Source organism: Pelophylax lessonae (assembly GCF_965119305.1).
Source record: "Pelophylax lessonae genome assembly, chromosome: 9".
NCBI classification, from domain to species: Eukaryota; Metazoa; Chordata; class Amphibia; order Anura; family Ranidae; genus Pelophylax; species Pelophylax lessonae.
This window is the reverse complement of record NC_138776.1, coordinates 10,374,510-10,400,561: the sequence shown is the minus strand read 5'-3', so window position 1 is coordinate 10,400,561 and position 26,052 is coordinate 10,374,510. Positions and strand designations below refer to the sequence as shown.

The window sequence follows — 26,052 nt, the reverse complement described above, 5'->3', positions numbered from 1 at the left end:
TTCTATCTTCCGACTGGCTGGAGTTCTACTTTAACCACTTGCCGACCGCATATTTACTGCGGCAGGGCAGCTCGGCTGCACATAATCATGTAGATCTACGTGATTATGTGCACGCGGTCTTGGTCTGTGATTAGACACTGCGGGAGGAGTGGGCTCGATCGCTGCAGGCCTCCCATGATCTTCGGCAAAACTGACAGGAGAGCCGTCTGGTATGTAAACAATGTAAGACGGCTTTCCTGTCAGAGAGGCAGGGAAAGCTAAGCTGAATCACTGATCTCTCTGTTTAATCCATTCCCCACACAGTTAGAAAGCACATATAGGGAACACATTTAACCCCTTGAACACCCCCAGTGTTAACCCCTTCCCTGCCAGTGTCATTTATACAGTAACAGTGTATATTTTGGGATTTTTTTTTTACCAAAAATATGTAGCAGAATACAAATTGGCCTAAACTGATAATAATGTAACAGTCCTGATAAAAATAGCTGATCGCCGCCATTACATAGTTACATAGTTAGTGAGGTTGAAAAAAGACATCAGTCCATCCAGTTCAACCTATGATGTGTGTGTGTGTTTGCTGTTAACCATACATTGTATACCCCTGTATGTTGTACATTGTATACCCCTGTATGTTGTACATTGTATACCCCTGTATGTTGTACATTGTATACCCCTGTATGTTGTGCATTGTATACCCCTGTATGTAGTACATTGTATACCCCTGTATGTTGTACATTGTATACCCCTGTATGTTGTACATTGTATACCCCTCTATGTTGTGCATTGTATACCCCTGTATGTTGTGCATTGTATACCCCTGTATGTTGTGCATTGTATACCCCTCTATGTTGTGCATTGTATTCCCCTGTATGTTGTACATTGTATTCCCCTGTATGTTGTACATTGTATTCCCCTGTATGTTGTACATTGTATACCCCTGTATGTTGTGCATTGTATACCCCTGTATGTTGTACATTGTATACCCCTGTATGTTTTACATTGTATACCCCTGTATGTTATACATTGTATACCCCTGTATGTTATGCATTGTATACCCCTGTATGTTGTGCATTGTATACCCCTGTATGTTGTACATTGTATACCCCTGTATGTTGTACATTGTATACCCCTGTATGTTGTGCATTGTATACCCCTGTATGTTGTACATTGTATACCCCTGTATGTTGTGCATTGTATACCCCTGTATGTTGTACATTGTATACCCCTGTATGTTGTACATTGTATACCCCTGTATGTTGTACATTGTATACCCCTGTATGTTGTACATTGTATTCCCCTGTATGTTGTGCATTGTATACCCCTGTATGTTGTACATTGTATATCCCTGTATGTTGTACATTGTATATCCCTGTATGTTGTGCATTGTATACCCCTGTATGTTGTACATTGTACACCCCTGTATGTTGTACATTGTATTCCCCTGTATGTTGTACATTGTATACCCCTGTATGTTGTACATTGTATACCCCTGTATGTTGTACATTGTATACCCCTGTATGTTGTGGTCTTTAAGATGCCCGTCTAATTGTTTTTTGAAACTATCAATGCTCCCTGCTGATACCACTGCTTGTGGAAGAGAATTCCACATCCTTACTGCTCTGACAGTGAAGAACCCCTTACGTATTTTAAGGTTAAACCGTTTTTCCTCTAGTTTTAGTGAGTGGCCACGTGTCTTATTGTATTCCCTTTCTCTGAATAGTTTGTTCCTTATGCTAGGGTCACCAGTACAGTATTTGTACATTGATATCATATCCCCCCTCAATCGTCTCTTCTCCAGAGAGAATAAGTTCAGTGCTTGTAGTCTTTCCTCATAGCTGATGTCCTCCATTCCCCTAATTATTTTTGTTGCCCTTCTCTGGACTCTCTCCAGTTCCAGCACATCCTTCCTGAGGACCGGTGCCCAGAACTGGACAGCATACTCCAGATGTGGCCAGACCAGAGTCTATTACTAATAAAAAAAAAACATAAAAAGTCCAAAAATCTATCCAGTAGTTTTGTTAACGCTATAACTTTTGCACAAACCAAGTATTATACGCTTTTTGACATAATATGTTGCAGAATACAAATTGGCCTAAACTAATAAAAAAAAAATAGATTTTTCAAAATGTTTCAATTGGGAATGTTTTATAGCAGAAAGTAGAAAATATTGGTGTTTTTTTTTTTTTCAAAATTTACGCTCTTTTTTTTGTTTATAGCGCAAAAAAACGAAAAAAAAAAAAAAAGAATCGCAGAGGTGATCAAATACCACCAAAATAAATCTCTATTTGTGGGGAAAAAAAGGACATCAATTGTATTTGGGTACAACACTGCACGACTGCGCAATTGTCAGTTAAAGCAATGCAGTGCCGAATCGCAAAAAATGGTCTGATCATTAAGGGGGTAAAACCTTCCGGGGCTGAAGAAGTTTAGAAGCTCTTGTATGTAACTTTGTACTGCGTTCCTAGAGAAAAGTTTCGATCGGTGGGAATCATGTCAGGTCACGGAGCGATCTTTTCATTACACGGTTCCACGCAGATTCCTACAAACTGACAGTGTGTCGGAGGTCATTAGCGTTCCGGCATAGCTCGGTGAACATTCTAATTGACCGCCTGTGACACTTCACAAGATTCACGAATCAGCGGTGTCAATCGAGGACTGGGCGCTTTGCAAACCATCTCCGGACCGGCGCCAGGACAGGCGGAAAAGAGCTGAAAATGATTGAATCAATTAAAGAAGAAAAAAAAAAAAGTTACACTGACTGCAAACTTAGTAAGTCGTTGACGCGCAGCAAAGGGTGTTGGGGGTCAGCAATCTTTAACCACTTACAGACCGCCCACCATATATTTACATCGGTCTTTTGACGTTAAATGCCGGGGTTATGGCAGCAGATATTAGATAGCTGCCATAACCCCGGAATTTTTTTACATAACCTCGAAATTTTTTTAAACGGCCGGTGGTCCGCTTTAACATAAGGGTGGTCCCAGCAGCGGATTCGTCGCTGGATCACCTTTATGGGCGGCGGGAGAGTTGCACTCCCCCCCTGCTTCCCGGCTGTTTTCCCCACTTACTGGAGCCTTCGGTAGCGAGGAAAAATATCCGGTCCGCTGTCCTCTTAGGCAGGAAGTCCAGTGAGGGCAAGATGGCCCCCACTCCACTCTATGGCCTTGGAGGACCGGAGCGAAGCGAACGCATACGCAAGTCGTGTCCACATATGTAAACGGTGTTCAAACCACACACGTGAGGTATCGCCACGATCGTTGGAATCCGTGATGTCATCATGGAGGAGTGGAAGAGGACTTCAGTGGCAACCTGTGAAGCTCTGGTGAACTCCATGCCCAAGAGCAGTGCTGGAAAATAATGGTGGCCACACAAAATATTGACACTTTGGACCCAATTTTAAAATGTTCACTTGGCAATCTTCTTATAGCCTAGGCCAGTGATAGCAAACCTTGGCACCCCAGATGTTTTGGAACTACATTTCCCATGATGCTCAACTATGCTGTAGAGTGCATGAGTTTCTTGGGAAATGTAGTTCCAAAACATCTGGGGTGCCAAGGCTTGCCATCACTGGCCTAGGTCATCTTTATGTAGAGCAACAATTCTTTTTTTCAGATCCTCAGAGAGTTCTTTGTCATGAGGTGCCATGTTGAACTTCCAGTGACCAGTATGAGAGAGTGAGAGCGATAACACCAAATTTAACACACCTGCTTCCCATTCACACCTGAGACCTTGTAACACTAACGAGTCACATGACACCGGGGAGGGAAAATGGCTAATTGGGCCCAATTTGGACATTTTCACTTAGGGGTGTACTCACTTTTGTTGCCAGCAGTTTAGACATTAATGGCTGTGTGTTGAGTTATTTTGAGGGGACAGCAAATTTACACTGTTATACAAGCTGTACACTCACTACTTTACATTGTAGCAAAGTGTAATTTCTTCAGTGTTGTCACATGGAAAGATAGAATTAAATATTTACAAAAATATGAGGGAGGGGTGTACTCACTTTCGTGAGATACTGTATACAGTAAACCCCCGTTATATCGCGGTTCAGTTTTTGCGGTCCCGGTATTTAGCGTTTTTTTTCTATAAGACCTATTAATATTATTTTACTAATTAAATCATTGTAAATTAATTATTTTTGTGTTTTCCATTGCTCTTGCTCTGTCTCTCAGTATCTTTTAGGTGTTTAAATCAGTTTCTATTGTTTTAAAAGTGTGTTTAAAAACCTTAAAATGCTTTTAAAAGTACAGTGAAAGTTATAAAAACATGCCTAGGGTGTATTTTAATAGGGTATTTCTATTTCGCAGATTTTCACTTTTCGCCGGTGGGTCCGGAACGTAACCCCCGCGATGGAGGGGGGTTTACTGTATACATTTTATATATATATATATATATATATATATATATATATATATATATACAAATAAATATATAATGTTTGGGGGTTTTAAGTAATTTTTCTAACAAAAAAAGAAAAAAAATGATTTTTACATATAGAAGAGAAATGTCAGAATTTTCCTGGGCCAGCAAAAGTTTTTAAAAACAAAAGTTCAGATTTATTTTATTTTTTTATTTAAAAATGCAGCTCTCTACCTATTTCGAGTACTCCCCATACAGGTACCGGCCTACTACTTACGCATTTTACAAAAACGAGCCTTGGATTTTATTTGGAGGAAATCGAAACACTGCCTGCCGAGACCGACACTATAACGACCATGAATACGTGGGGGGCTTGGCGTACCACATTTCGCCAAGTATTATTACGCAGCACAATTGGCTCAGCTCCCTAAATACCACGCCACAAAGGAAATTCAGTTGTGGGTTTCCCTAGAAGCAGTGGAATGTGATCCATTATCTGTGGCCAACCTACTCTGGCTACCACCCTCACAACGGAGGTGTATTACTAACCCAATCAAGAAACATAGCTTGACCATCTGGGATAGACTCAAGCCTCGTACACACGCAACGATTATCGGCCGACCGATCGTCCGACTTTTGTCCAAGTTGTGTTTTGTTGGTTGGAATGTGCCTAGACTGCACACGAATTTTCTCGGCCAACAAAATTCTACTTCAGAAGTGATGTCATGTGTTGATTTGTTTTCTTTGTGTTTTTTCTTCACTGAGCATGCCCAGACTTGCTCATCAGATTTTTCCCTGTCGAAATCTGTACTGACTGCACGAAAATCGGCCGTTGTGTCAACGGCCGAAAAGTCGGAGTTGGTTGTCGGAAGCATCATACCAACAAGCCGAAAATTGGCAGATCGGACGTTGGCCGAAAATTCCCTGCCAATTTTCGACGCGTGTGTACGAGCTTTAGCCGACGTTTCGGCCTTCAATCTCCTCATAACCCCCTACTTTCTTTACTCCGCAATCCATCATTCTACCCGGATTTTTTTCGGCTGAAAAGTCTGAGTTGGTTGTCGGAAGCATCATACTAACAAGCCGAAAATCGGCAGATCGGACGTTGGCTGAAAATTCCCTGCCAATTTTCAACGCGTATGTACGAGCTTTAGCCGACGTTTCGGCCTTCAATCTCCTCATAACCCCCTACTTTCTTTACTCCGCAATCCATCATTCTACCCGGATTTTTTTCGGCTGAAAAGTCTGAGTTGGTTGTCGGAAGCATCATACTAACAAGCCGAAAATCGGCAGATCGGACGTTGGCTGAAAATTCCCTGCCAATTTTCAATGCGTATGTACGAGCTTTAGCCGACGTTTCGGCCTTCAATCTCCTCATAACCCCCTACTTTCTTTTCTGCGCAATCCATCATTCTACCCAGCCTGGTCCTCTCGGACCTCCTTCTCCGCCTGGACTAGTGCCGACCTGATACGTGCCTATCAATTCTTCACTCCGCGCACCTTCTACCCATTCCCTGCCCTGCGGGAAGCTCATAATCTCCCATCCGGGGAAATATTCCGCTACCTACAACTCAAAGATTTCTTTACACAAGCTACTCCGGTTAGGGAGGGCACTACCACCTTCTCGACTTTTGAACGTGCATGCAAAACGGCAAGACTCTTCCCAGTCATCGTCCGTCAAGTCAGGGATAAGTTGCTGCCACTTGGTGCGTACCACCAACGGATTGCTGTTAACCGTGGCTGACAACAAATGTAGATAAATGGTAGAAATTAGACCCCTGAGAACGCAAAATACCAATGAGCTGATAATCAGAAAGAATAACCTCATTTTGAACCAAACTGTGAATGAAGTGCATGACGAAAGCTGGAGATATCTATAGAAGGCGCTATGGGGGAGATCACACTTGTCCCTTAGTGACTGAAAGGTGACAATCAGATTACCTGCATAAACAACCACCAGGGTTGAGATTCCTGTACCCTCCCAGGACCTAAAATCCAGAAACGACTGGAGACCAGGGAACATTGGGTTGTGCCAAAGAGGCAAGGCAGCCGCAATGTCACTTGTATCAGTAATCTTCTTGGCTTCACTACACACCACTCTAGCTAGTGTGAGAATCGGAACTGAACGCCCACCCAGAACCCTCACTGGTGCTTCCAGGGCAACCAACAAGTGTTCCAACCCCAACAACTTGGCTAGACAGTATTCGACAACAGCTGGAGTAGTTGGAGACAGCCAGTCAGTCAAATGGCGTAATTGACCCGCCAAATAGTAGTAGTGCAAATTGGGCAGTGCCCTACCTGCCTCCAATTTCGGGCGTTGTAACGCGGAAAGTTTAAGCTTACGTCTAGTGTTAGTCCAGATAAAAGACACAAAGAGTGAGTCCAGGGATTTAAAAAATGATTTGGGGCCCGAACCACGGACATGGGAGGTCACATAAAGACACTTAGTCAACAAGATCATCTTAATGAGGTTTATCCTACCCACCACCGATAAAGGGAGTCTAGACCAAATCCCGAGTTTGTGCTTAACCACCTGTAATAGAGGGTCTAAATTGGCCCGCAGGCCATCGAACGGAGACCGCGTGATGATAATACCCAAATACTTAAAGGAGGAGACCAGCCGGAGGGGGGCAAGGGGGTCACCCGCCACAGTAGCTTTATCGTCAAAGAGCATTAGTGCAGACTTCTGCCAGTTAATTTTAAGGCCAGAGTAAGTGCCAAAACAGTCTATAATATGCATTGCAGCTGGGAGTGAACTAGTAGGAGGAGGAGGAGGGGGGACTACTGGAATCGCAATGCCAATGTCTCAATAGCCACCGTGAATTATAATGGGGATAACGGGCACCCCTCTCTTGTACCCCGGTGTCATTTTATGGTGAAAGTAAACCATTAACCAGAATATTAAAGGTGGGGTCTCTATGAAGGATTGAAACCCAGGTCCGAAACTTGTCCCCAAAGCCAAAAGAGCGCAGTGCCGCCATCAGAAACCGCCACTCTATTGAGTCAAAAGCCTTAGCAGTGACAGGGACTCTTTAATGCAGATTTTCAATTTGTAACAAAGTAAGGAAATCGCAGAGCGGGGCCCCTCCCGCGCATACGGCCATAAAGCGGCAGTGCACATTCTGCAATGGCGGAAGCGCGGCGGTTAGACGGCGATGGAATCTTTCGGTGAGATCTATAAGCTTGCTGGAATGTAGGCGCAATAAAAAAAAATGATAAAAGCATCAAGGATATGCCAGCATGTCTCTGGAGGAAACTTAACTGGTATGAAAAGATTAACCTTTCCAGGTCCCATCTGGTAGAGAGGGGAAAAAAAAATTAATAAGCTTTCTTTATGCAGACAGCGGCCCCCCCTGGGATCAGTCACCGAGGCTTACAGCCTTGTCACATCCCACGGAAGGGAACTTTTACAAGGCAATATACTGGCAGCTGATAGAAGCAGAAGTATTAAAGATACACTCCAATTAAAACCGAAACACGTAACCTTCAGGCCGGGGTCACATATATGTGGCCGCGGTTTCAGCGCAGAAGTCCAGTGCGGTTCTGTTCACCGGTTGAGGTGCAATTTTTTACCTGAAATCGCACCTGGACTGGACCCAAAATCTCACAGGACCCCTTTTTGGGAATGGGAAGACTGGTTCCAGATGATAGAAAGGCAACAGTAACTCAAATTCCCACTCGTTACATCCAAGGTATGCAGAATACTATATCTAAATGCAAAATGCATGGAACCTTGAAGCAAATGGGCAACAGCAGCAGAAGACCCCACCGGGTGCCACTCCTGTCAGATAAGAACAGGAAACTGAGGCTACAATTGGCACAGATCACCAACATTGGACAATAGAAGATTGGAAAAACGTTGCCTGGTCTGATGAGTCTGGATTTCAGCTGCGACATTCAGATGGGAGGGTCAGAATTTGGTGCATGGATCCATCCCAGGGGAGGACTGGGCCACTCTGATGTCCTGTAAAAAGGCTGCACCACTTATGCCACAGACATCCCTAAAGGATTCCTGGTGAAGAGAAGTAAAAAGTCCCCATCACTGACCTAATGAGTGCAGGATAAAGACAAAGACAGAGCACAGGCCACCCCCCCAGCATGGATGGTGTAAACTGTGTCTGAGCAGAGGTCGGTTCCATGTCCCACTGGAGACTCTCCTCCCCCAGGCAGCCCCAACCGAGCTGTCCCAGCTTCCCCCAACTGCCCCCTGCTGGCCAGGTCGGGAACCCGGATTCGGCCAGTGGTAGAGAGTACCTAGAGCAAAGCTTTAGCCTGAAATGGGGGTCAGGAGGAGGGCATGAAGAGGGAGAGTGGGAGGGGGGCTGAGTCACTGCACCATGGGCCTTTGGTTTGTACTTGACCCCTGGGCCGAAAGTTTCCAGTCAGCCCCTGATCCTTCCTGCCTTGTATCACAGGTTCAGGCTGGTGGTGTAATGGTGTGTGGGGAGGAGGGGGGGGGGGGGTAACTGTGGTTCAGGCTGGTGGTGGCAGTGTAATGTTGTGGGGGAGGAGGGGGGGGGAAGGGTTAGGTTCAGGCTGGCGGTGGTGGTGTTATGGTGTGGGGGGGGGGTAACGGTGGTCCAGGCTGGTGGTGATGTAATGGTGTGTGTGTGTGGGGGGGGGGGGGGGTAATGGTTCAGGCTGTTGGTGTAATGGTGTGTGTGTGTGGGGGGGGGTAATGGTTCAGGCTGTTGGTGTAATGGTGTGGGGGGGGGGGGCTTAATGGTGGTTCAGGCTGGTGGTGGTGGTGTAATGGTACGGGGAAGAGGGGGGAGGGGTTAGGTTCAGGCTGGTGGTGGTGGTGTTATGGTGGGGGGGTAATGGTGGTTCAGGCTGGTGGTGGTGTAATGGTATGGGGAGGGGGGGGGGTAACGGTGGTCCAGGCTGGTGGTGGCAGTGTAATGTTGTGGGGGAGGAGGGGGGGGAAGGGTTAGGTTCAGGCTGGCGGTGGTGGTGTTATGGTGTGGGGGGGGGGGGGGTAACGGTGGTCCAGGCTGGTGGTGATGTAATGGTGTGTGTGTGGGGGGGGGGTAATGGTTCAGGCTGGTGGTGTAATGGTGTGTGTGTGGGGGGGGGTAATGGTTCAGGCTGGTGGTGTAATGGTGTGGGGGGGGGCTTAATGGTGGTTCAGGCTGGTGGTGGTGGTGTAATGGTACGGGGAAGGGGGGGGGGGTTAGGTTCAGGCTGGTGGTGGTGGTGTTATGGTGGGGGGGGGTAACGGTGGTCCAGGCTGGTGGTGATGGTGGTGGTGTAATGGTGTGTGTGTGTGTGTGGGGGGGGGGGTAATGGTTCAGGCTGGTGGTGTAATGGTGTGGGGGCTTTGGCACACTTTGGGCCCCTTAGTACCAATTGAGCATCATGTAAACACCACACCCTACCTGAGTATTGTTGCTGACCATGTCCATCCCTTTATGACTACAGTGTCCCCATCTTCTGATGGCTCCTCCCAGCAGGATAATGCACCATGTCACAAGGCTCCAATCATCTCACCACTGGTTTCTTCACCATGACAATGAGGTCACTGTCCTCCAATGGCCTCCACACTCCCCACATCTCATCCAATAGAGCGCCTTTGGGATGTGGTGGAACGGGAGATTGGCATCATGGATGTGCAGCCAACAAATCTACAGCAACTGCGTGATTCTATCATGTCACTATGGAGGAAAATCTCTGAGGAAAGTTTCCAACACCTTCTTGTATCTATGCCACCAAGAATGAAGGGAAAAGGGGGTCCAACCCGCTACTAGCAAGGTGGACCTAATAAAGTGTCCGATGAGTATCAAGGCCCCTTCGCCAGGTATTGCTGCAGTGCACAGATCACTCCACTCCCTTCTCACCGGCTGGTGGTGTGAGAACTCCGATGAAGGAAAAAAAATTCACAAATAGGCCAACTGCCAACTCTTTGCTCTCTCCCACGTGTACTGAGGCACCAACCAAATCCAAACCTGCTTTAATGTTACAGGAGGCGGAGAAAGAGGAAGTCACATGGAACAAGCTTTAGGAAGCACACTCCCACTGACCCTGTGAGGAGCTCTGTGAATTGTGGCTGCAGTACACACAACCCAGAGGTGAACTTTCAGATTTTTTTTTTTTTTTTTTTTTACAAAGTGCAGCTCTGGGGACCTACTCACCCCCCCAGGCCCTGGTGCAAAAGCTTGGCCCATTCAGTTAGGGTCTGAGACACCAGGGCTGAGGCAAAGACTGGCCGCAATGCCGAACCAGCCATAACATGCTGCCTGCCACAGCCTCCGCTTTCCTGTCAGCCGGGTCCTTAACCACTTAAGCCCCGGAAGATTTTACCCCCTTCCTGACCAGGGCCTTTTTTGCGATTCGGCACTGCGTGACTTTAACGGACAATTGCGCGGTCGTGCGACGCTGTACCTAAATGATTTTGACGTCCTTTTTCCCCACAGAGCTTTCTTTTGGTGGTATTTGATCACCTGTGCAATTTTTACTTTTTGCGCTATAAACAAAAAAAGAGCGACAATTTTGCAAAAATAGCAATATTTTTCAAATTTTTTTATATGAAATTCCCCCCAAAAAAATGTAAAAATCTAAATTTTTTAACATTTTTGGCCAATTTGTTTTCTGCTACATATGTTTGGTAAAAAAAATATATCGCAATAAGCGTATTTTGATTGGTTTGCGCAAAAGTTATCGCGTTTACTAACAAAGGGAAAGATTTTTGTCATTTTTGGTGTTTTTTTTTTTTTTTAACGCGTAATGTCGGCGATCTGCAATTTTTTTTGTGGGACTGCGACATTGCGGCGGACAGATCGGACCCTTGACTGACATTTTTGACACTTTTGGGGTTACCAGTGACATTACTACAGTAATCAGTGCTATATATATGCACTGTTACTGTAAAAATGACACTGGCAGGGAAGGGGTTAACTTTATTGGGGAAGGAGGGGTTAAGTGTGTCCCTAGGGGCGTGCTTCTAACTGTGATTGGACATGGCTACTGGAGTAGGAACAGTGATCAACGGTCCTACATAGTAGAACCGTATGATCACTATTCCTACACAGGGGAGAATGACAGGCGGCTTGTTTACATTAGCCGCCTGCCTTTCTCCTTTCACAGAGGACGATCGCAAGTGACCGGCAGACATCGGGTCCGCCGGTCACACGCACGGACTTCCCAGGGAACGAGCCGGGGTGGGCGCGCGCTCGCCCGCGCGCTCGCCCGCTATTGGCTCACAAGCAAGTGACAGGCTAGTGACGTATATATACGTCACTTTGGCTGGCCTGGGGCTGACCGCCGCAGTATATGTACTTGCGGCGGTCGGCAACCGGTTAAAGGACGGGGATTCCTCTACTGGGATCATGGTTGCTTTATTCAACCTGAAAACAGGAGGGTAACGTACAGCAAAACGTTTGGGGACCACAAAGTGTAAATTTGGTTGTTCCCATTCCTTACAGGATAACCTGTCAATATAAGGCACATAAGGAAACACCTTTGGAGTACAAGGTGACTAATGCGTTTCAAACGACACAGCCACGCCCGTGGCTACATCAGCCACATCCTCCATTTTTAAAGTCTCACGCAGTGCAGTGATAAGTGTGTCTACCAGCGCTTTTTCATTCACTGCTGCGACCATGGAGGAATCATCCTCACTATCACATGGATCTGGGGGGTGTGATATTAGGCCCCCCGTGGACACGGCAGCATCAGGCTCAGAATCAGATGAGATAGACTGAGGAGGGGAAGGCGGAGAATGCTTCCTCCTGGGCCTTTGCCCACATGCCACTTCCACCCCGGACACTAAGGACTGCAGGACCGCCGTCAGTGCAACCATGGGAAGCTGTGGTTCCGAGGGACCTGCCACCTCCATGAGGGAGTCAGTGGGGGGAGATGTGACCCTGAGGTTCCATAAGGAAAGGAAGAACTTGCAGTGAAAAACAATCTTTTTGCACCACTAAAGGATCCCCTCAAGGCTCAGGGTAACTATCAGCAGAGAAAGAGATAGCAGGGACTAGGGATAGACCGATATGGTATTTTCAGGGCCAATACCGATATTTTTGGTCACCACGTATATCGGTATCGGCCAATATGGGCCGATATTCAGCACATTCAATCACACATCCAATGCAGAGTGACCAGTGCCCCCAACAATGCAGGGTGACCAGTGCTCCCAACAATACAGAGTGACCAGTGCCTCCATTCAATGCAGAGTGACCAGTTCCCCCATCCAATGCAGAGTGACCAGTTCCCCAATCCAATGCAGAGTGACCAGTGCCCCCATCCAATGCAGAGTGACGAGTGCCCCCAACACTGCACAGTGACCAGTGCCCCCATCAATGCAGAGTGACCAGTTCCCCTATTCAATGCAGAGTTACCAGTGACCCCAACAATGCAGAGTGACCAGTGACCCCAACAATGCAGAGTGGCCAGTGCCCCCAACAATGCAGAGTGACCAGTGACCCCCAACAATACAGAGTGACCTGTCCCTCCATTCAATGCCGAGTGACCAGTGCCCCCATCAAATGCAGAGTGACCAGTGACCCCAACAATGCAGAGTGACCAGTGCTCCCAACACTGCACAGTGACCAGTGCCCCCATTAATGTAGAGTGACCAGTGCCCCCATCAATGCAGAGTGACCAGTGCCCCCAACACTGCAGAGTGACCAGTTCCCCCATCAATGCAGAGTGACCAGTGACCCCAACAATGCAGAGTTACCAGTGCCCCCAACAATGCAGAGTGACCAGTGCCCCATCAATGCAGAGTGACCAGTGCCCCATCAATGCAGAGTGACCAGTACCCCCATCCAATGCAGAGTGACCAGTGCCCCCAACACTGCACAGTGACCAGTGCCCCCATCAATGCAGAGTGACCAGTGCCCCATCAATGCAGAGTGACCAGTACCCCCATCCAATGCAGAGTCACCAGTGACCCCATGAATACAGAGTGACCAGTGACCCCATGAATACAGAGTGACCAGTGACCCCAACAATGCAGAGTGACCAGTGCATTGGGATTAGAGTGCCGCCTGATTACACAAAGAGCCGGGTTCTTCTGCTTAACTGGCGCTGGCGCTATCATACAAAGTCCCGACTCCTGGAATGGAGTCGGGACAGCCGACCGTCCTCTCTCAGCAGGGAGCCGTTTACAACAGCCGACTGTTATTCTCTCTCAGCGGGGAGCGATCGCAGGTGTCAGGCGGCAATCGGAGCCGCTTGCCCCGTCGCCCCCTAGCTCCCTGCGCACGACCGATGTATACTTACGGCGGTTTGCGCAGGAGCGGCTGCCTGCCACAGTATAACTGCGGCGGACGGTCGTAAAGTGGTTAAAGAAGTATAGGCTCTGCGAAACGCGTCGGATCGAATAACTATGCACTTTTACATCGAATACTGTATCCCCCATTATTCTTTTATCCACATACGGTTGTATCAATATTTTATTGACTTACGATTGTTTTTATATTGATAAAATGTATTTTTATTAGCAACATGATTCATTTATGACAACCTCATAGCCTTTAAAATCTTCTATCACAGGAAGAGAACACGGGATGACTGAGGTTGGGGGTCAGACCCCCCCCCCCCCATTTGGCATAGTTCCCGGTTCCTCTCTCCTGTTTTTTGCTTCCAATGATCACAATATATTAGGATGTGGTGGGGGGAGGGGAGGTCGTCTTTGGAACGGCTATCTTCCAATTAGTTCTAGAGATTTACCTCCACATATTATCATCCGATCTAGACACGGCTTCAATCCCTATGTCAGACGTTTGCCAGTTAGCTAGATCCGCACGGCGTGGGCAACTCTAAATAATCATTCGCTGAAATACCGGAGACAATTTGTCTCAAATATCGACTGGCCATTAGATTTGGGCACGGCGGTAATATTTATAGCATTTGCCTGTTGAAGGGAAAGGATAAATCCGGAAAGTCACTGTGAAAAATCTACTGGTTGATGGGTTATTAGACAGTTCGGCGCAGAGAATAGCGTGACTGCACATGGCGATGAGGAGCGGGAACAAACACGAGTGTCACTGATCAGGATGAAAGGGTTTTTATTTCCTGTCGGAAAACGTTCGGTCCCCGACATTAAACATACACAATTCTGCCTCTCCGCTCGTCCTGCCGCTTTACATACGTGCGTATGGCAGTTCATATCATACAGATGACAGGCTACAGATGTTCGGGGGAGGACGCCATTAAAGTGTGTCTCCAGGCAAAATCAATTTCCACGCCGTATGCAGTACATTTCTCTCCACAATGCACTACCCCCTCCCCCCCCTTCCCTATCTTCTTACCTGGTGATCCTGCTAGAATGTCCCCCTTTGTATATCATTGCTGAGGAGGGGTGGCAATGCTGTAAGATCGCTTCTCAGTTTGCAGCGAGGGTTGTCACCTTTTCTTCAGGCCAACCAAACACTTTCGATTTTTTTTTTGTAATATATATACTGGAGCCGTGGTCTCCATACTGCAGCCCTTTGCTTGCTTTTATCCAGCCCCCTGGGGGCATTATTTTCCCCCAGTGTTAGGAACATGGACACCGACAACAGGGCGCACTATTCCTCCCACTGACACCAATGATGGGGCACTATTCCTCCCACTGACACCACCGATGGGACACTATTCCTCCCACTGACACCAATGATGGGGCACTATTCCTCCCACTGATACCAATGATGGGGCACTATTCCTCCCACTGACACCAATGATGGGGCACTATTCCTTCCACTGATACCAATGATGGGGCACTATTCCTCCCACTGACACCACCGATGGGACACTATTCCTCTCACTGACACCAATGATGGGGCACTATTCCTCCCACTGATACCAATGATGGGGCACTATTCCTCTCACTGACACCAATGATGGGGCACTATTCCTTCCACTGATACCAATGATGGGGCACTATTCCTCCCACTGACAGCAATGATGGGGCACTATTCCTTCCACAGACACCAATGATGGGGCACTATTCCTCCCACTGATACCAATGATGGGGCACTATTCCTCCCACTGACACCAATGATGGGACACTATTTCTCTCACTGACACCAATGATGGGGCACTATTCCTCTCACTGACACCAATGATGGGGCACTATTCCTTCCACTGATACCAATGATGGGGCACTATTCCTCCCACTGACACCAATGATGGGACACTATTTCTCTCACTGACACCAATGATGGGGCACTATTCCTCTCACTGACACCAATGATGGGGTACTATTCCTTCCACTGATACCAATGATGGGACACTATTCCTCTCACTGACACCAATGATGGGGCACTATTCCTCTCACTGATACCAATGATGGGGCACTATTCCTTCCACTGATACCAATGATGGGACACTATTCCTCTCACTGACACCAATGATGGGGCACTATTCCTCTCACTGATACCAATGATGGGGCACTATTCCTCCCACTGACAGCAATGATGGGGCACTATTCTTCCCACTGACACCAATGATGGGGCACTATTACTCCCACTGACACCAATGATGGGACACTATTCCTCCCACAGACACCAATGATGGGACACTATTCCTCTCACTGACACCAATGATGGGGCACTATTCCTCTCACTGATACCAATGATGGGGCACTATTCCTCCCACTGACACCAATGATGGGGCACCATTCCTCCCACTGACACCAATGATGGGACACTTATGTCCCACTGATACCAATGATAGGGCACTATTCCTCCCACTGACACCAATGATGGGACGCTATTCCTCCCACTGATACCAATGATGGGGCGCTATTCCTCCTCTCAATACTAAAGGAGACACGGTTTACTCAGAGTTCCACCATTACATTTTCTACTCTTACTGGCCACAGTCCGACCCCCCTTAAGTTTGTAGGACAGTAAACTGGCCCTTTGTTTGGAAAGTTTGGAGACCTTTGTATTATAGGATTGTAAAAGACCTGGGACACTCTTGGGTGCCCCAAGGAGTAAACATCCCTTGTAATAAAAAATAAGCAGGACAGGTCCTCTTTAATGTGAGGTCTTGGGGTCAAAAAGACCTCACAACTACACAAAAAAAAAAAAAAAAAAGTTGAAAAAAAATCAGCCCTTATAAACCGGTTGCTAGGCAACGGCGTTTGACGTCGCTCAGGTCCTCCAATACCATAGAGTTGAGTGAGCGCCATCTTGCCCTCGCTCGACTTCCTGTCTCTGAGGATTCGGGACCAGATCGTTTTCCCCGCTACCAGCGGGTCCGGTAAGCAGGGAAAACGGCCGGGACACGGCGGGAGGGGTGGGGGCACCTCTTCCGCCGCACGGTAAGGGTGATCCCATGGCGAATCTGCTGCTGGGACCACCCTTACCTGAAAGCCGATCGCTCGCCGTTTTAAAAAATACCGGGGTTATGGCAGCTATCTGCTGCCATAACACCGTTATTTAGTGTCAAAGGACCGACGTAAAACTGCAGCGGGCGGTCGGTAAGTGGTTAAAGTTTAACTGTAGTACAAGTTCCCTTAAACTATGAGATTCCTTTTCTGTATTCTACAAAAAACCTGGTTAATCCTGCTGCTCTCTATCTCCCCCTTCTGTCTATGCCCCCAATACAGTTGGGATTTTGCAGAGCAGTGGTGGCAGCTCTGCACATGCTCAGTTTTCAGTGAGTCTCTATGCTGAGCATTTCCTCCCTATCACATCTGAGCCCCCCATGTTACTATAGAGTCACACATGTGGGCGTATACACAGTGGTAAATGACAGCCCACTCCCTCCCTCCTCCTCCATGCCCACTAACCAGCTTAAACACAATGGGGTGGGATATTACATGTAGATTAATAGAGGCTTCACCTCCCTCTTATTCCAAGACACAGGCTGGAGGAGAGTGACACAGCCTGTGACTGGCAGAAATCTGCCCACACCATGTTATTGCCAAAAAAGAATAAAGATTTGAGTTCAAATATATATTTGTATGACAATTTAAAACCGTTTCTTGATATTATTTATTTTTACTCTTTTTATTTTGAACATGTGACCAGCAGCAGAGGACTAGAAGCTCCTCCTGCTCATATTTCTCTGCAGATAGGCTGGGAGAGAGCTGAGATATGTGACAATCCATATCCATTAGGAAAAAGGTACTTAGATGTTTTTTTTTTGTTAAAATAATTACAAAGCCATCATCCACATACAGAAATAGAAGGGAGAATGTAAATTATACAGTGTGTGTTTAGTATTTGCACCAACGCTCTTAAAAGGCCCCAACGATAGCCAGCAGAAGAAAATCTCAAAGGACTGCCCCTCCCGTAATAATACGACGACACCATCCACATACAGAAATAGAAAGGAAAATGGCATTTATACAGTGTGTGTTTAGTGTCTGCGTGTATATTACATGTAGATTGATGGAGGCTTCACCTCCCTCTTATTCTAAGACACAGGCTGGAAGAGCGTGGCACAGCCTGTGACTGACAGAAATTCACCCACACCGTGTTATTGCCAAAAAAAAAATAATTTAAAACAATTTATTTATATTTACTCTGTATCCCAAAGGCTGTTTTTATGTTTTTATTTAAACATGTGACCAGCCGCAGAGGACTAGAAGCTCCTCCTGCTCGTGCTTCCATGCAGACAGGCTGGGAGAGAGCTGAGTCATGTGACAGCTGGATATCCATTAGGAAAAAGGTACTTCGATGTTTGTTTTTTTTTTTAATTAAAATAATTACAGACCAGTCACCCATATACAGAAATAGAAGGAAGAATGTAAATTAACCAGCGGGTTTAGTATCACTTTAACGTAAGGCCCTGTTCACAACGGAGGGAATTTCAGCCCGTAAAACAGCAAAATCCCATTCATTTCTATGGCCCCTGTTGACATATGAGCGTTTAGTTGCCTGTAGTAAAACGCCTGAGGCCCTGTTCACACCTGAGCATATTTCAGCTCGTAAAACGCTCATCTCTGAAGCCTCAAAACGCCCAACAAGCAAAATCCTATTATTTCATAGTTACATAATAGTTGAGGTTGAATAAAGACAATAGTCCATCCAGTTCAACCTGTGTAGGTGTGTGTGGCTGTAATCATCTCTCATACCCCTGAATGTTTTGATCCTTGAGATGTACATCTAAGAGTCTTTTGAAAGCAACCACACTTCCCGCAGAAACCACCTCTTGTGGTAGAGAATTCCACAATCCTGTAGCCCTAACAGTAAAGAACCCTCCACGTTGCCTGAGGTTAAAACGCTTCTCCTCTAATCGCATTGTATGCCCTCGAGTCCTCATGTAATCCTTGCGACTGAATCGTTTTTTTTCTATGCTGAGATCACCATTGAGGTATTTGTAAATTGCTATCATGTCCCCTCTCAGGCGTCTCTTCTCCAGGGAGAGTAAATCAAGCGATTGCAGACGCTCTTCATAATTAAGGTCCTCCAATCCCCTTATTAGTTTAGTTGCCCTTCTCTGGACTCTCTCCAGCTCCAACACATCCCTCCTGAGGATTGGCGACCAGAACTGGACAGAATACTCCAGATGCGGTCAGACCAGAGTTTTATAAAGTGGGAGGATTATAGTCTTATCTCTGGAATAATATTCTATGCTAATATTCTGCTGGCTTTGGCAGCTGCAGCTTGAGATTGCATGCTATTGCCTAGTCTATCATCTACCAAGACTCCCAGATCTTTCTCCATTTTTGATTCCCCCAAGGGATCCCCTCCTAAAGTGTATTGTGCTTTTATGTTTTTAGTCCCCAAGTGCAAAATCTTACACTTCTCCACGTTAAACCTCATTTGCCAAGTCGTTGCCCACTCCGTTATTTTGTCCAGGTCATTCTGTAGGATATCTGCTTCATGCTGTGCAGTTATTGCCCTGGCCAATTTTGTGTCATCTGAAAAAACTGATATAGAACTTCTGATCCCGTCCTCAATGCTGTTTATGAATAAATTGAACAAGGTTGGTCCCAGGACTGGCCTCTGTTCACATATGAGAGTTATGTCGCCTGAAGCAAAACGCCTGAAACTGAAAAAAGTACATGAGCTTCTTTCTTGGCAGATTACAAGCATTTTTGTTAGAGGTCAATGCCTGCCTCCAAACACCTGCAAAAAACGTCTGAAAAAAGCCAGAAAAAACACCTGAAAAAAAAAAGCCAGAAAAAAACGCCAGAAAACAATATGCTCAGGTGTGAATGGAGCCTGAAGCTCAAAAAAGTACATGAGCTTCTTTTTTGGCAGATTATAGGCGTTTTTGTTAGAGGTCAATGCCTGCCTCTAAACACCTGCAAAAAACACCTATAAAACACCTGAAAAAAGCCCGAAAAAAACTAGTGATCGACCGATTATCGGGCAAAGCCGATATATTGAGGGCCGATCTGCACTTTCCCCGATATATCGAAATCGGCCTCTGAGGTTACCGATATTTCGGGAAAGTGCTTTGCTGGAGTGATGGCTGCAGCTAGAGGCATCACCCCGGTACCGGCGTCCATAGCCGACGGTCGACTGTCTTGTAATGGCAACCAATGCGGCTGAGAAGCCGCTCGGCTGTCATTGCAAGGAGGGGGAGGGAACGTCCCCGCCGCCTTCCGCGGCTCGCCTGGGTCTCCCGTCCCACCAGGAGACACGGGCAACCAGTCTGCGTGGCCGCCAAAGACCCGATCAAAGCCACATTCGGCTCTGATCGGGTCTCCATGTACTTCAGGGTATTCGGAACCAGATTTAAAAAAATGACAGCACTCAAAACAGCCAAACTTGGCGTTTTAATGCTTTTAAGTGCAGAGGAGGGGTTTGGGGTCTTTTAGACCCCAGATTCCTCCACAAGAGTACCTGTCAAGTGCTAAAAATAAAAAATAAAATTTTTTAAATGTATGAAAATATCGGCCAATACCGCAACGCAATCTGCAATGAAAAACCGATATCAGTCGATCACTAGAAAAAAAATGCCTGAAAATAGCCCAAAAAAACACCTGAAAACGATACGCTCAGGTGTGAATGGAGCCTAAATTCTCATAACAACAAACAAGACAACAATCCTGCCCTACCCCCGCCACTATTTCCTGTACGCTGCATTCTAAAGAACAATGATTTGGTCCATGATATAGAGATATAGTGATATAGTGATATAGAGATATAGAGATATAGTGATATAGAGATATAGTGATATAGATGATATAGAGATATAGAGATATAGTGATATAGAGATATAGTGATATAGAGATATAGTGATATAGAGATATAGTGATATAGAGATATAGTGATATAGTGATATAGAGATATAGTGATATAGAGATATAGTGATATAGAGATATAGTGATATAGAGATATAGTGATATAGAGATATAGTGATATAGAGATATAGTGATATAGAGATATAGAGATATAGAGATATAGTGATATAGAGATATAGAGATATAGAGATATAGTGATATAGAGATATAGTGATATAGAGATATAGTGATATAGGGATATAGTGATATAGGGATATAGTGATATAGGGATATAGTGATATAGAGATATAGTGATATAGGGATATAGTGATATAGGGATATAGTGATATAGGGATATAGTGATATAGGGATATAGTGATATAGAGATATAGAGATATAGTGATATAGAGATATAGTGATATAGTGATATAGAGATATAGTGATATAGAGATATAGAGATATAGTGATATAGAGATATAGTGATATAGAGATATAGTGATATAGTGATATAGTGATATAGAGATATAGTGATATAGAGATATAGAGATATAGTGATATAGAGATATAGTGATATAGAGATATAGAGATATAGTGATATAGTGATATAGTGATATAGAGATATAGTGATATAGAGATATAGAGATATAGTGATATAGAGATATAGTGATATAGAGATATAGTGATATAGAGATATAGTGATATAGAGATATAGAGATATAGTGATATAGAGATATAGTGATATAGAGATATAGTGATATAGTGATATAGAGATATAGTGATATAGAGATATAGAGATATAGTGATATAGAGATATAGTGATATAGAGATATAGTGATATAGTGATATAGTGATATAGAGATATAGTGATATAGAGATATAGTGATATAGAGATATAGTGATATAGAGATATAGTGATATAGTGATATAGAGATATAGAGATATAGTGATATAGAGATATAGTGATATAGAGATATAGTGATATAGAGATATAGTGATATAGAGATATAGTGATATAGAGATATAGAGATATAGTGATATAGAGATATAGTGATATAGTGATATAGAGATATAGTGATATAGAGATATAGTGATATAGAGATATAGTGATATAGAGATATAGTGATATAGAGATATAGTGATATAGAGATATAGTGATATAGAGATATAGAGATATAGTGATATAGTGATATAGAGATATAGAGATATAGTGATATAGTGATATAGTGATATAGAGATATAGTGATATAGAGATATAGTGATATAGAGATATAGTGATATAGAGATATAGTGATATAGTGATATAGTGATATAGAGATATAGTGATATAGAGATATAGAGATATAGTGATATAGAGATATAGTGATATAGTGATATAGAGATATAGAGATATAGTGATATAGTGATATAGAGATATAGTGATATAGAGATATAGGGATATAGTGATATAGTGATATAGTGATATAGTGATATAGGGATATAGTGATATAGTGATATAGTGATATAGGGATATAGTGATATAGGGATATAGTGATATAGAGATATAGTGATATAGAGATATAATATAAAGTATATAAATGAGTAAGTGATATAGAGATATAGTGATATAGAAGATATAGTAATAATAGATATAGTGATATAGTGATATAGGGATATAGTGATATAGGGATATAGTGATATAGGGATATAGTGATATAGAGATATAGTGATATAGGGATATAGTGATATAGGGATATAGTGATATAGGGATATAGTGATATAGGGATATAGTGATATAGGGATATAGTGATATAGGGATATAGTGATATAGGGATATAGTGATATAGGGATATAGTGATATAGTTGCTTCTGCAGTACATAAATTAGCATAAATAATTCGGAAATCCTCAGCACTTTGAGGCAGCAAACAGCAGATCTCATACCTGATGTTGACCAAAGCGTGGGTCACCTTGCTGGCCGGTTCCTTCCACTGTCCTGCATTGGTAGAAAGACGAAGAACTGGAAAAGAAAAAAAAAGGTCCATGTAACCAGGAGGAAATGTTAGTCCGGGGCACAAGGTGGGCATTGCAAATTCATTTTTTTTTTTTTTAGTCTTCCTTTTCTTCATAAAACAGTTTAAAGGAGAGATTTTCCGTTTATTTTAGACCTCCTCACCATTATTTGGCTGCTCCTTAACCACTTCAATACCGGGCACTTTCACCCCCTTCCTGCCCAGACCAATTTTCAGCGCTGTCACACTTTGAATGACTATTGCGCGGTCACGCAATGCTGTACGAATATGACATTTTTATTTTTTTCACACAAATAGAGATTTATTTTGGTCGTATTTAATCACCACATGGTTTTTTTTTATTTATTCTTTTCTTTTTTAGTAAAACAGAACATTTTGATTAAAAAAAAAAAAAGTTTTTCTTTGTCTGCAATTTTTTCTCCTTCACTGATGTGCGCGGATGAGGAGGCACTGATGGGCTGCACTGATGTACACTGATGAGGCGGTACTGATGGGCTACACTGATGTGCGCTGATGAGCTGCACTGATGGGCTGCACTGATGTGCGCTGATGAGGAGGCGCTGATGGGCTGCGCTGATGAGGAGGCACTGATGGGCTGCACTGATGTGCGCAGATGAGGAGGCACTGATGGGCTGCACTGATGTGCGCTGATGAGGAGGCACTGATGGGCTGCACTGATGTGCACAGATGAGGAGGCACTGATGAGGAGGCACTGATGGGCTGCACTGATGTGCGCTGATGAGGAGGCACTGATGGGCTGCACTGATGTGCGCTGATGAGGAGGCACTGATGGGCTGCACTGATGAGCGCTGATGAGGAGGCACTGATGGGCACTGATGAGGTGGAACTTATGGGCACTGATTAGGTGGCACTTATATGCCACACTGATGGCCACTGATAGTCGGCACTGATGGGCACTGACTGGCATCACTAATGGGCACTGATTGGGGTCACTAATGGGCACTGATTGGGGTCACTGGTGGGCACTGATTGGGGTCACTGGTGGGCACTGATTGGGGTCACTGGTGGGAACTGATTGGGGTCACTGGTGGGAACTGATTGGGGTCACTGGTGGGAACTGATTGGGGTCACTGGTGGGCACTGATTGGGGTCACTGGTGGGCACTGATTGGGGTCACTGGTGGGCACTGATTGGGGTCACTGGTGGGAACTGATTGGGGTCACTGGTGGGCACTGATTGGGGTCACTGGTGGGCACTGATTGGGGTCACTGGTGGGCACTGATTGGGGTCACTGGTGGGCACTGATTGGGGTCACTGGTGGGCACTGATTGGGGTCACTGATGGGCTTTGACTGGTGTCACTGATGATTGGTGCCCTGATTACTTGTCTTTTACTCCCCTTTGAGGAAGAGCCGCTGATCGGCTCTCCTCGCCTCACACTCTGACAGTGTGAGGCAAGGAGCGCCAATAAACAGCACTTCTGCCTTTGCATGTGATTGGACACAGCTGATCACATGGGTAAAGAGCCACGTCATTAATAAAAGAAAAAATATTTTTTTCTTGACAGGTTGCTTTAAACTGACTACATCTGCAGATAGAATCTGAAGATACATCTACATCTGAAGATAAAAATGTTTCTTTTTATCTTTCTGTATCAGCGGCTGAGCAATGTTGTTCATAAATATTGCCTGGCCGCTTTTTTTTTTTTGACAGCTCCAAATGCCGGGACTTCATTTACACTTCAGCTGTCAACAAAGGAACCCCACTGACAGCTGAATGAGTCATCAGTTGTAAAGGAGGCGTGGCCTCACTCCTTAAAGCTGGATACACACTATCCAACTTTTGTTGGTAGATTTCCTTCAGATTTACCTTTTCTATGTAGTGCAAGGGCCGGCCTGATTGCATACAAATTGGAAGTGTTTAGGTTTGACCTCATATTATATGGTTTTGGTAAATCTAAAGGAAAAAGTCTTTAGAAAGTCTTATAGTGTGTATGGCCCATTACAACCGCTAATTGACGGCTAATTGACCAATCAAAATACGCTTATTGCTATTTTTTTTTACCAAAAATATGTAGCAGAAAACAAATTGGCCAAAAATGTTAAAAAAAATTAGTTTTTTACGGTTTTTTTTTTTGGGAATGTTATATAGCAGAATGTGAAAAATATTGTTTTTTTTTTTTCAGAAGTGACGCTCTTTTTGTGTTTATAGCGCAAAAAATAAAAATCGCACAGGTGATCAAATACCACCAAAAGAAAACTATTTGTGGAAAAAAGCAAAAATGTTATTTGTGTACAGCGTCGCACGACCGCACAACTGTCAGTTAAAGCAATTCAGTGCCTCATCGCAAAAAAGGCCCTGGTCAGAAAGGGGGGTAAACCTTCCAAGTTGTTAAAGTTTTACTAAAACCCACAACAGTAAAATCAGTGTGTATATGCAGTAAAGCATGCTTGTTATACTCAGTTCGGTGTGTATTACTGGAGTTTTTTTTTTTTTTCTTGGGAGAGTGCATGTGATCAGCACAGGGCCAATTAGCATTGTCCAGACAGAGGGTCAGGGGTCCTGCAGCCTCATAGGACAGTCAGAGGAGAAGGGAAAAATTTAGTTTGGGTACAGCGTTGCATGACCGCGCAATTGTCAGTTAACCACTTTAGAACCGCTCACAGTAATACTACTGCGGCAGAGTGGTTCGTTATCGTCCAGCGACGTAGTATTAACGTCGTTAGACACTCCCCCTTCTGGGCGGCGCTTGCGCGCCGCCGGAGGCTCGCTCCCGCTGTTTTCATTCACAGCGGGAGTCGGGCCAGGGGAGGAGCAGCGGCGATCGCCGCTGCTCTTACCCGATCGTCAGGGATCGAGTCTGGAGATCCGCCCGCTGTGTGTAAACACAGCGGGCGGATCTCCATAGTGACAGGGAGTGACAGATCGGACTGTTCAGCATAGCTGGACATCCGATCTGTCCATGACTCACACAGTCACCTCCCCCCCTACAGGTCAGTAAGCACCAGGCATACATTAACCCCTCCCTCTCCAATAAAATTAACCCCTTCCCTGCCAGTGTCATTTTTACAGTGACAGTGCATATGTATAGCACTGATTACTGCAGTAATGTCACTGGTACCCCCAAAAGTGTCAAAAATGTCAGTCAAGGGTCCGATCTGTCCGCCGCAATGTCGCAGTCCCGCAAAAAAAAAATCGCAGATCGCCGCCATTACGCGTTAAAAAAAAAACACCAAAAATGACAGAAATCTTTCCCTTTGTTAGTAAACGCAATAACTTTTGCGCAAACCAATCAAAATACGCTTATTGCGATTTTTTTTACCAAATATATGTAGCATAAAACAAATTGGCCAAAAATTTTTAAAAAAATTGGTTTTTACATCTTTTTTGGGGGGAATTTCATATAAAAAAAATGTTAAAAATATTGTTATTTTTTCAAAATAAACGCTCTTTTTTTGTTTATAGCGCAAAAAGTAAAAATCGCACAGGTGATCAAATACCACCAAAAGAAAGCTCTGTTTGTGGGAAAAAAAGGACGTAAATTTCGTTTGGGTACGGCGTCGCACGACCGCGCAATTGTCAGTTGAAGTCGCACAGCAAAAAGTGGC

The 26,052-nt window shown here is 44.8% G+C and overlaps 1 protein-coding gene across 1 annotated transcript in view; it reads right to left on the bottom strand.

The window, feature by feature from the left end:
- ARMH3 (armadillo like helical domain containing 3) overlaps nucleotides 1-26,052 on the bottom strand; it is a 318,191-nt gene that overhangs the window by 91,953 nt on the left and 200,186 nt on the right. The window contains exon 23 of the mRNA XM_082267886.1: nucleotides 22,396-22,471. Within this exon, the coding sequence (XP_082124012.1) occupies nucleotides 22,396-22,471 (76 nt within the window). The remainder of the gene's footprint in view (nucleotides 1-22,395; nucleotides 22,472-26,052) is intronic.